This window comes from Pristiophorus japonicus, chromosome 8, assembly GCF_044704955.1.
Source record: "Pristiophorus japonicus isolate sPriJap1 chromosome 8, sPriJap1.hap1, whole genome shotgun sequence".
Classification (NCBI taxonomy): domain Eukaryota; kingdom Metazoa; phylum Chordata; class Chondrichthyes; family Pristiophoridae; genus Pristiophorus; species Pristiophorus japonicus.
The window spans coordinates 233,877,848-233,890,670 of NC_091984.1; the positions used below are offsets into that span (position 1 = coordinate 233,877,848).

Here is a 12,823-nt window from a genome sequence, read left to right on the forward strand (position 1 = left end):
CTCACAGCTCCCACCCCACCCAGTTTAGTGTCATCCACAAACTTGGAGATATTACACTCAATTCCTTCATCTAAATTGTTGATGTATATTGTAAAGAGCTGGGGCGCCAGAACTGAGCCCTGCGGCACTCTACTAGTCACTGCCTGCCATTCTGAAAAGGATCCGTTTATCCCGACTCTCTGCTTCCTGTCTGCCAACCAGTTCTCGATCCACGTCAATACATTGCCCCCAATACCATGTGCTTTGATTTTGCACACCAATTTCTTGTGCGGGACCTTGTCAAAAGCCTTTTGAAAGTCCAAATACACCACATCCACTGGTTCTCCCTTGTTCACTCTACTAGTTACATCCTCAAAAAATTCCAGAAGATTCGTCAAGCATGATTTCCCTTTCATAAATCCATGCTGACTTGGACCGATCCTGTCACTGCTTTCCAAATGCGCTGCTATTTCATCCTTAATGATTGATTCCAACATTTTCCCCACTATTGATGTCAGGCTAACCAGTCTATAATTACCCGTTTTCTCTCTCCCTCCTTTTTTAAAAAGTGGTGTTACATTAGCTACCCTCCAGTCCATAGGAACTGATCCACATTCGACAGACTGTTGGAAAATGATCACCAATGATCCACTATTTCTAGGGCCATTTCCTTAAGTACTCTGGGATGCAGACTATCAGGCCCCAGGGATTTATCAGCCTTCAATCCCATCAATTTCCCCGAACACAATTTCCCACCTAATAAGGATATCCTTCAGTTCCTCCTTCTCACTAGACCCACTGTCCCCCAGTACATTCGGAAGGTTATTTGTGTTTTCCTTCGTGAAGACAGAACCGAAGTATTTATTCAATTTGTCTGCCATTTCTTTGTTCCCCATTATAAATTCATCTGAATCCGACTGCAAGGGACCTACGTTTGTCTTCACTAATCTTTTTCTCTTCACATATTTATAGAAGCTTTTGCAGTCAGTTTTTATGTTCCCTGCAAGCTTCCTCTCGTACTCTATTTTCCCCCTCTTAATTAAATCCTTAGTCTTCCTCTGTTGAATTCTAAATTTCTCCCAGTCCTCAGGTTTGTTGCTTTTTCTAGCGTCTTTAACAACCACCGGATACACTTTTTGGAGTGTATCACTACTGTAATATGAGAAATGCGGCAGCCTATTTGTGCACAGCAAGCTCCCACAAACAGCAATGTGACAATGACCAGATAATCTGTGTTAGTGATGTTAATTGAGGGATAAATATTGGCCCCAGGATAACTCCCCTGCTCCTGTTCAAAATAGTGCCATAAGATCTTTTACATTGACCTGAGAGAGCAGACGGAGCCTTGGTTTAACATCTCATCCAAAAGATAGCACCTCTAACAGTGCAGCACTCCCTCAGCACTGCGAGTATCAGCCTAGTGTTTTGTGCTCAGATCCCTGGAGTGGGACTTGAACCCACAACTTTCTGTTCCAGCTGCAAGGGTGCTACCCACTGAGCCACAGCTGACACAGTGAATTGGCTGTACCTGGTATAGCAGTAGAAAAAGAGGAGAAAAATGCTGGCAATACTCAGTAGGTCAGACAGCATCTGTACAGAGAGAAAGAGAGTTAACGTTTCAGGTCGATGGCCTCTTGTCATGGTGATATGACCTGGTACAGGAGTGTTGGATATTGAAGGGAAAGATGTGACATGTCAGTCAAGGGAGCTGAACTCCAGCTTCCAAAGTGCTCTGAGTGGTGGCTGTCCTTCACATGAGTTTTAGCTATTCATGTTAGCCGACTATTCAACTGTGGGGTCATCACAGCCGAGGACAGTCATGTCCTTGCGTCATATCCACAGACCTGGACTTTCAACCGGGTTACTTCGATATTAATCATCAGAAGTGTGAACTCTTGCTGATTTTGGCCTTCTGGAGCCCTGCGAAACTGCGGCGAACTGTCACACCCCAATGAGTTTGGAGCATTTAATGACAAGATCTGATTTTGTCTCAGAATTTATAGTGCAGGTGTGGCGAATTGTCTGTAAAACTACTAATTTGGATATTTTATGGATCAGCAATTTCACTCCAGGTTTAAACTGTACTTGTTTTTTGTCTGATTATGATGCTGTGAAGCGTCTTGGGGTGTTTTACTGCGTTAAAGGCACTATATTAATGCAAGTGGTTGTTTTAAGTGTCAGCTATGTCTCAGTGAGTAGCGCTCTCACCTCTGAGGCAGAAAGTTGTGGGTTCAAGTAACCACACCGGAGACTTGAGCACAAAAATTCCAGTGCAGTGCTGTTGGAGTGCTGCACTGTTGGAGGTGCTGTCCTTCAGGTGAAATGTTAAACCGAGGCCCCGTCTGCTCTCTCAGATGGACGGAAAAGATCCCATGACCACTATTTCAAAGAAGAGCAGGGGTGTTATCCCTGGTGCTCTGGCCAATATTTATTCCTCAATCAACACCACTAAAAACAGATGATCTGGTTATTATCATAGTGCTGTTTGTGGGAGCTTGCTGTGCGCAAATTGTCTGCCATGTTTCCTGCATTACAACAGTGACTGCATTTCAAAAAAGTACTTCATTGGCTGTACAGCGCTTTGGGTTGTCTGATGATCGTGAAAGGTGCTATATAAATGCAAGTCTTTTTTTCTTTACAATTTGTGGGTCCCACAATACCGACTCCGACTCCGCTCCCCAGACAATGTAACGAAGGCCTTGATACCAAGGTCGGGCCACTGTGGCAGATTGCAAACACACATTGCATGTTTTTTGTTGTTGCAACATTTGACACTGAGAAATGTTACATTTATCACAACAACAAGAAAAAAAGTAACTGTCCCTGGGAAATACTTGTGTGTGGGTGCAAGGCAACAGAACGATGTGCAGTGAAGGAGTCTCACCGACCGACCTTCAACCAGATCAGACTTTTAAAGCCTGAGGAGGGTGTGGGGACCACTAGCTTTGTTTTGGCAATGTCAAGCAGAGTGTTGCCGTTTTAAGGATAGCCTTGTCGGGGGGCGCGCACCAGGCGCGTGCACGTGTGTGTGTGTGTATGTGTGCGTGCGCGCACCCAGCCGGCCCGGAGCGCGCCTCAGCGCTTGCCCCTCCGCACAGACACACACACACACACAGGTGGATAAAGTGGCCGCGCAGAGCAGCTGACGGGCTGAGTGTCCCCCGCGATCATGGCCCGGCGCTGGCCGGGGAAGTTGCTGTCGATCCTCGCCACTGTGCTGGCAACCTGTAGCATCTGGAGTGTGGAGGCTGCGAGCCGCAGGGTAGGTGCAGAGAGAGAGTGGAGGAGGGAGGGGGGAAACTTTATAGAGAAAACTATAACTGGAAACACACACATTTCTTTTTAAAAAGATACACATTGTACGCGGCTTCAGAGCAGTTTAAAGCCAGTGCGTTGTGCATGTTTGCTTGTGTTACACTGTTCACACTGGCAATGGATCAGTGCATAATCTTTGCACTTTGTGGGTTTTTGCATTATTGACTTTTCATCCAAAAACAAACCATTTGCAAAGTTTGATCCGCATTTTTTTTTGGGGGGGGGGTGAAGCATTGTTTGAGCAATTGCAACCCTAACCCTGAAGCAAAATTCAGTTTGTTATTATAATCTATTTATTATTAAAACAAAGTTTGTGTATTAAGCAACTGCGCACCTGGGAACCGATATACTTAGATCTGTGAGGGGGAAACTGGTTAAAATAACTGCACAAATATTGATCGAAATACTCGACTAGGTTATATTTGAAAAAACAAATCTGTGCGAGACCCGAGCTCATCATTTACATTTAGTCATAAGAATTTGATGGGTTTTTTTTGCTTTTAAATAATAATCTTTTTTTCACTCCTTGAGGCTTTTTAAAAAAAAAGTCATCCCTAATATCCAGCCCGATTCCACAGCCAGGTACCGGAGAAGGTTTGAATTATTGCCACAGATTCGCCTGTGCACAACATCTGTAAGCTGTGAGTGTGCGAGTGCAGACTGACTGCTGTCCGTGACTGTGTTTGTAATGACTGCTTCACGGGGGCACAGTGAAATGCACATTGAGCTGTGAAATGGCCAGCTTCAGGGAGCTTTCCTGGAGCATTCCCCGGGCAGGAGGGGCCGATTTTTCTGAGCTATAAAGGTGTTGTGTACATTTGCCAGTCCCACTTTTCTTTTTAAATGAAAACAGCCCTTAAAACACGACCAGGAGGGGGAACAGGACCATCAAATGACCCAATTTGAATGCTCGCTTTGCTTGTTCGCTTTTAACCATCTAAACCTCCTCCTCCTCCTCTGCAATTATCTGCCTGAAGGGTCTATGATAAATGTTGCCTTTGTTTCAGTCACATTGAGATTCTGGGTTAGTGGACTCGGCCAATGGGATCCCAGGGTTGTTGGGGTTTTTTTTTAATTTCTGTTCCCTCCGCTTGCAGCCTGCTTGTGCCCGGGTTAAACCCCCTCGCATGCTGAACACGTGGAGATGTTGACATGACGGGGCAAATGAAGCCACCGACATCAAAACAAACTCTGGCTGTTGTGACTGCGACTGTCTGGACAGTGGAACTGCCCCCTCCCTCTCCGGCTCAAAGAGCCATACCAGCACTATCGTTTTTCAAGAGCTGATCTCATTTTAAAAAAAAAGTGGAAACGGTAATCTGTTCAGGGACTGAGTTTAAACGTGTACCAGTCCCACCCTCCCTTCCCTCAATGACTATCTGTCCCACCTGTGACAGAGTCTGTGGCTCTCTTATTGGACTGTACAACCACCAAAGAACTCCCGAGGGACTGCCTATGATGATGATGATGATGGGACTTTTCCATAATCTTGTTGTATAAACCGATTTCTGAGAGTGCATATGAGAAAAGTGCTCTACACACAAGACATGGAAGATTCCTTTCCAGTTCTTTTAAACCTTTTTTTTTCCACGTTTTGAAAAGCAGTTTCCAAAGGGGTACAGTCCCAGTCATGTCAATTTAACGGCGGCTGGAACAAGTATAATTAACCCTTGCAGTGCAGCAGAATGATCTCTTGCAGGGAGTTATCATGCTGCTGGTAACTTCTAAAGCAATAGGACTACTTTTATAAGATAATTGGCAGAAAAACCAGGGGGGGAAGAGGACGAGAGTTTTTTCTTACCCAGCGGGTTATGATCTGGAACGCGCTGCCTGAAAGGGTGGTAGAAGCAGATTCAATAGTAACTTTCAAAAGGGAATTATCAAGATATATGACTCAAACAGGCCATTGGGCCCAACCAGTCCATGCCGGTGTTTATGCTCCACTCGAGCCTCCTCTCGTCTTTCTTCATCTAAATCTATCAGCATAACCCTCTATTCCCTTCTCCCTCATATGCTTGTCTAGCCTCCCCTTAACTGCATCGATACTATTCACTTCAACCACTTCCTGTGGTAGCAGGTTACACATTCTCACCACTCTTTGGGTAAAGAATTTTCTTCTGAATTCACCATTGGATTTCTTGGTGATTATCTTGTATTGATGGCCTCTAGTTATGCTCTTCCCCACAAGTGGAAACCTTTTCTCTCTATCTTCTCTACCAAAAATCTTTCATAATTTTTAAGGACCTCTATTAGGTCACCCCTCAGCCTTTTCTTTTCAAGAGAAAAGAGACCCAGCCTGTTCATCCTTTCCTGATATGTATACCCTCGCATTTCTGGTACCATCCTTGTAAATCTTCTCTGCACCCTCTCCAGTGCCTCTATATCCTTTTTATAATATGGCGACCAGAATTGTACTCCATGCTCAAAGTGTGGTCTAACCAAGGTTCGATACAGGTTTAGCAAAACTTTACTACTTTTCAATTGTATACCTCTGGAAGTAAACCCTAAGAATTGTATATATACTTGAAAAGGAAAAAATTGCAGGGCTATGGGGAAAGAGTGGGGTAGTGAGACTAATCGGATCGCTCTTTCAAAGAGCCGACACAGGCACGATAGGCCGAATGGCCTCCTTCTGTGCTATACGATTCTAATAGGACTAATTGATGCAGGAAAATCTACAACAACTTGTCAAGGAATTAAAGAAGTTAGAAAAAAATCTTGAACAGAAGCTGGTTAGAAATTAGAATTCTCAATCACAAGCGCTTGTGGAAACAGTGTCTTAAAGGATGCAAACATTAAAAGAAAAGCAAAATACTGCAGATGCTGAAATAAAAACAGAAACCGCTGTAAATACTCAGCAGGTCAGGCAGCATCTTTTGGAGAGAGAAACAGGGTTAACGTTTCAGGTTGATGACCTTTCATCAGAATTGGAAAATGTTCGTGATGTAACAGGTTTTAAGCAAGTACAGGGGCAGAGAAAGGCCTGAGAGGGGAGGAAAGAACAAAAGGGAAGGTCTGTGATAGGGTGCAAGGCAGGAGAGATTAGATAACAAAAGGGATGATGGTGCAAGGCAAAGGGAGATGGTAATGGGACAAGTAAAGAAACAAAAGATGGTTCCAGTGGAGGTGTCAATGACAACATTATCAGTATCTGCTGTCTGGGAAAATGGGAGCAGTGATTATGATCTGAAATTGTTGAACTCCGTGTTGTGTTCGGAAGGCTGCGAAGTGCCGAATCGAAAGATGAGGTCCTGTTCCTTGGGCTTCTGGAGAACAATGTAGAAGGCTGAGGAAGGAGAGGTCAGAGCGAGACCAAGAATTAAAATGACGACAGGTGAAAATAACATGATATTAAAAGCTCAGGAGAGAGGGTGTAGATTAGGGTGCTCGTAGAGACGCTCCTTAAAATCTACCTCTGTGACCAAGCTTTTGGCCACCTGTACTAATATCTCCTTATATGGCTCGGCGTCAAATGTCTTTTTTGTTGACAACGCTCCTGTGAAGCGCCTTGGGATGTTTTATTACGTTAAAGGCGCGATATAAGTTGTTGTTGTTGTTGACGGATATCAGAAAATTCTACATCACAGAAAGAATGATCAACCTGATCGAGTCGTGGAGACTCTGGAACCAGTTAAGAAACAATTCAATGATGCTACAATGGTAGAATCTTTCAGGATGGTTCAATAAAGATGGGCTGAATGGTCTTCCTAATGTATAATTATCGTGTTGACCTTGTGCGATATTAGAGTTTATTTCATGGTCATTGTGTGAGCCTGCAATTCCACATGGCAGCCAGCAGCCCAATGGTTAATTCTCACATGCAATCTCAAAAATACAACACTCCTGCATTGGTGCTACTGGGAGACTTTGCACAGTAAGTCTATCGAGAATTTTCTGTCTGGTTCTGTGCCTTATGATGGTGGCTAAGTTCTGGAACTCCCTGCCTAAACCTCTCCGCCTCTCTACACCTCTCTCCTCCTTTAAGACGCTCCTTAAAACCTACCTCTTTGACCAAACTTTTGGTCACCTGTCCTAACTTCTTATGTGGCTCAGTGTCAGATTTTGTCTGATAACGCTCCAATGAAGCACCTTGGGACGTTTTACTATGTTAACCACCGCATAAATGTAAGTTGTTGTTAGATCAGTTTGTGAGACATAGAAACATAGAAAATAGGTGCAGGAGTAGGCCATTTGGCCCTTCTAGCCTGCACCGCCATTCAATGAGTTCATGGCTGAACATGCAACTTCAGTACCCCATTCCTGCTTTCTCGCCATACCCCTTGATTCCCTTAGTAGTAAGGACTTCATCTAACTCCTTTTTGAATATATTTAGTGAATTGGCCTCAACAACTTTCTGTGGTAGAGAATTCCACAGGTTCACCACTCTCTGGGTGAAGAAATTCCTCCTCATCTCGGTCCTAAATGGCTTCCCCCTTATCCTTAGACTGTGTTCCCTGGTTCTGGACTTCCCCAACATTGGGAACATTCTTCCTGCATCTAACCTGTCTAACCCCGTCAGAATTTTAAACGTTTCTATGAGGTCCCCTCTCATTCTTCTGAACTCCAGTGAATACAAGCCCAGTTGATCCAGTCTTTCTTGATAGGTCAGTCCCACCATTCCGGGAATCAGTCTGGTGAACCTTCGCTGCACTCCCTCAATAGCAAGAATGTCCTTCCTCAGGTTAGGAGACCAAAACTGTACACAATACTCCAGGTGTGGCCTCACCAAGGCCCTGTACAATTGTAGCAACACCTTCCTGCCCCTGTACTCAAATCCCCTCGCTATGAAGGCCAACATGCCATTTGCTTTCTTAACCGCCTGCTGTACCTGCATGCCAACCTTCAATGACTGATGTACCATGACACCCAGGTCTCTTTGCACCTCCCCTTTTCCTAATCTGTCACCATTCAGATAATAGTCTGTCTCTCTGTTTTTACCACCAAAGTGGATAACCTCACATTTATCCACATTATACTTCATCTGCCATGCATTTGCCCACTCACCTAACCTATCCAAGTCGCTCTGCAGCCTCATAGCATCCTCCTCGCAGCTCACACTGCCACCCAACTTAGTGTCATCCGCAAATTTGGAGATACTACATTTAATCCCCTCGTCTAAATCATTAATGTACAGTGTAAACAGCTGGGGCCCCAGCACAGAACCTTGCGGTACCCCACTAGTCACTGCCTGCCATTCTGAAAAGTCCCCATTTACTCCTACTCTTTGCTTCCTGTCTGACAACCAGTTCTCAATCCATGTCAGCACACTACCCCCAATCCCATGTGCTTTAACTTTGCACATTAATCTCTTGTGTGGGACCTTGTCGAAAGCCTTCTGAAAGTCCAAATATACCACATCAACTGGTTCTCCCTTGTCCACTCTACTGGAAACATCCTCAAAAAATTCCAGAAGATTTGTCAAGCATGATTTCCCTTTCACAAATCCATGCTGACTTGGACCTATCATATTACCTCTTTCCAAATGCACTGCTATGACATCCTTAATAACTGATTCCATCATTTTACCCACTACCGATGTCAGGCTGACCGGTCTATAATTCCCTGTTTTCTCTCTCCCTCCTTTTTTAAAAAGTGGGGTTACATTGGCTACCCTCCACTCCATATGAACTGATCCAGAGTCAATGGAATGTTGGAACGCAGTTTATATAATTGGTTAGGGGATCAGCAGAAGGTTTTTCCGTGAAATGATATTTGAATTAATCTATGATAATAGAAACATAGAAAATAGGTGCAGGAGCAGGCCATTCAGCCCTTCTAGCCTGCACCGCCATTCAACGAGTTCATGGCTGAACATGAAACTTCAGTACCCACTTCCTGCTTTCACGCCATACCCCTTGATCCCCCGAGTAGTAAGGACTTCATCTAACTCCCTTTTGAATATATTTAGTGAATTGGCCTCAACTACTTCCTGTGGTAGAGAATTCCACAGGTTCACCACTCTCTGGGTGAAGAAGTTTCTCCTTATCTCGGTCCTAAATGGCTTACCCCTTATCCTTAGACTGTGACCCCTGGTTCTGGACTTCCCCAACATTGGGAACATTCTTCCTGCATCCAACCTGTCCAAACCCGTCAGAATTTTAAACGTTTCTATGAGGTCCCCTCTCACTCTTCTGAACTCCAGTGAATACAAGCCCAGTTGATTCAGTCTTTCTTGATAGGTCAGTCCCACCATCCCGGGAATCAGTCTGGTGAATCTTCGCTGCACTCCCTCAACAGCAAGTATGTCCTTCCTCAAGTTAGGAGACCAAAACTGTACACAATAGTCCAGGTGTGGCCTCACCAAGGCCCTGTACAACTGTAGCAACACCTCCCTGCCCCTGTACTCAAATCCCCTCGCTATGAAGGCCAACATGCCATTTGCTTTCTTAACCGCCTGCTGTACCTGCATGCCAACCTTCAATGACTGATGTACCATGACACCCAGGTCTCGTTGCACCTTCCCTTTTCCTAATCTGTCACCATTCAGATAATAGTCTGTCTCTCTGTTTTTACCACCAAAGTGGATAACCTCACATTTATCCACATTATACTTCATCTGCCACGCATTTGCCCACTCACCTAACCTATCCAAGTCACTCTGTAGCCTCATAGCATCCTCCTCGCAGCTCACACTGCCACCCAACTTAGTGTCATCCGCAAATTTGGAGATACTACATTTAATCCCCTCGTCTAAATCATTAATGTACAATGTAAACAGCTGGGGCCCCAGCACAGAACCCTGCGGTACCCCACTAGTCACTGCCTGCCATTCCGAAAAGTACCCATTTACTCCTACTCTTTGCTTCCTGTCTGACAACCAGTTCTCAATCCACGTCAGCACACTACCCCCAATCCCATGTGCTTTAACTTTGCACATTAATCTCCTGTGTGGGACCTTGTCGAAAGCCTTCTGAAAGTCCAAATATACCACATCAACTGGTACTCCTTTGTCCACTTTATTGGAAACATCCTCAAAAAATTCCAGAAGATTTGTCAAGCATGATCTCCCTTTTACAAATCCATGCTGACTTGGACCTATCATGTCACCATTTTCCAAATGCGCTGCTATGACATCCTTAATAATTGATTCTATCATTTTACCCACTACTGAGGTCAGGCTGACCGGTCTATAATTCCCTGCTTTCTCTCTCCCTCCTTTTTTAAAAAGTGGGGTTACATTGGCTACCCTCCACTCGATAGGAACTGATCCAGAGTCAATGGAATGTTGGAAAATGACTGTCAATGCATCCGCTATTTCCAAGGCCACCTCCTTAAGTACTCTGGGATGCAGTCCATCAGGCCCTGGGGATTTATCGGCCTTCAATCCCATCAATTTCCCCAACACAATTTCCCGACTAATAAAGATTTCCCTCAGTTCCTCCTCCTTAATAGATCCTCTGACCACTTTTATATCCGGAAGGTTGTTTGTGTCCTCCTTAGTGAATACTGAACCAAAGTACTTGTTCAATTGGTCTGCCATTTCTTTGTTCCCCGTTATGACTTCCCCTGATTCTGACTGCAGGGGACCTACGTTTGTCTTTACTAACCTCTTTCTCTTTACATACCTATAGAAACTTTTGCAATCCGCCTTAATGTTCCCTGCAAGCTTCTTCTCGTACTCCATTTTCCCTGTCCTAATCAAACCCTTTGTCCTCCTCTGCTGAGTTCTAAATTTCTCCCAGTCCCCAGGTTCGCTGCTATTTCTGGCCAATTTGTATGCCACTTCCTTGGCTTTAATACTATCCCTGATTTCCCTAGATAGCCACGGTTGAGCCACCTTCCCTTTTTTATTTTTACGCCAGACAGGAATGTACAATTGTTGTAATTCATCCATGCGTTCTCTAAATGTCTGCCATTGCCCATCCACAGTCAACCCCTTAAGTATCATTAGCCAATCTATCTTAGCCAATTCATGCCTCATACCTTCAAAGTTACCCTTCTTTAAGTTCTGGACCATGGTCTCTGAATTAACTGTTTCATTCTCCATCCTAATGCAGAATTCCACCATATTATGGTCACTCTTCCCCAAGGGGCCTCGCACAATGAGATTGCTAATTAATCCTCTCTCATTACACAACACCCAGTCTAAGATGGCCTCCCCCCTAGTTGGTTCCTCGACATATTGGTCTAGAAAACCATCCCTTATGCATTCCAGGAAATCCTCCTCCACCGTATTGCTTCCAGTTTGGCTAGCCCAATCTATGTGCATATTAAAGTCACCCATTATAACTGCTGCACCTTTATTGCATGCACTCCTAATTTCCTGTTTGATGCCCTCCCCAACATCACTACTACTGTTTGGAGGTCTGTACACAACTCCCACTAACGATTTTTGCCCTTTAGTGTTCTGCAGCTCTACCCATATAGATTCCACATCATCCAAGCTAATGTCTTTCCTAACTATTGCATTAATCTCCTCTTTAACCAGCAATGCTACCCCACCTCCTTTTCCTTTTATTCTATCCTTCCTGAATGTTGAATACCCCTGGATGTTGAGTTCCCAGCCCTGATCATCCTGGAGCCACGTCATAATTGGATGAAAGGGTTATTTGCATGCAAATCCAGAATATGTTAGAAAAATATGACTGAGCAGGAATCACTTGGATTAAAAATTTCCATAGATCTCAAAATTGGAATTCTAGAATCACAGATCAGCAGCACCAGTTACAGACAGCAGTCACTGGTTAACCAACATAATTTCTCTTTTTTTTTTATATAGAATGTTTTCCTGTTTCTTCACTGCCAATGCCTCGCCCCTTTAGACCCAGCTTGTTACTGGGGCGGGGATTGATGATGTGCCCTAGGCATTAAACCAGTGAGGTTAGAGGATAACAGTTCTGTGCCCACATGCAGGAAGGACTGTTTGCCTGTTTTCTCTCTCCAATCTTAAAAGGGCCATTACAGAGACTATTGATCTATGTGAACAGCTCCTTTACTTAAAGGAAAGCCAATACTAACTGACTACCTTATAGTATAGTAAAGCCATACTTTAATCTGTATTGCATTCATTTTTGCAAACAGCAGAAATGGAACTTGCGATCAATTTTATCACTTTTTTTTTAAGAGCTCGGAGGTTCAAGGTTGAATCAAGTTTCCATTCAAATTAGAAACTAGTGAGTAAACTTTGTCTTGTTTCAGTATCGAGAGATTAGATTTTGTTTATAGATTCCTGTTGGATTCAATAAGTGAGTTCATAAAATTCCACAAAAAGAATTCATATTGCTTTGAGAATTCCCACTATTTCTAAAACCGAACGAGAGAATGTAGAATTGATAAGTGTGTGCTGTGCCATTTATTGTATTTAGGAATAAATAAGCATGCCAGGCAGGTAGGTATTTAGCCAGCGTTAGAAAGTGCTGGAAATGTAGGATCATTCTAGTTTTTAAATGTAACCTTAAAGAAAGACCTAAGAAATTTATATAGCGAAGTGTTTGCTAGTGCTGTTGGGGAGGGTTTAAACTAAAATGGCAGGGGGATGGGAATCTATGCAGGGAGACAGAGGGAAGTAAAAAGGGGGCAGAAGCAAAAG

At 43.9% G+C, this 12,823-nt stretch overlaps 1 protein-coding gene across 1 annotated transcript in view; it reads left to right on the top strand.

Moving 5' to 3' along the window:
* The first annotated feature begins 3,088 nt into the window (after window positions 1-3,088).
* The window catches only part of LOC139268330 (uncharacterized), a 66,836-nt gene continuing 57,101 nt past the window's right edge, over window positions 3,089-12,823 (top strand). The window contains exon 1 of the mRNA XM_070886408.1: window positions 3,089-3,241. Coding sequence (XP_070742509.1) covers window positions 3,149-3,241 — 93 coding nt within the window. The 5' untranslated portion in view covers window positions 3,089-3,148. The remainder of the gene's footprint in view (window positions 3,242-12,823) is intronic.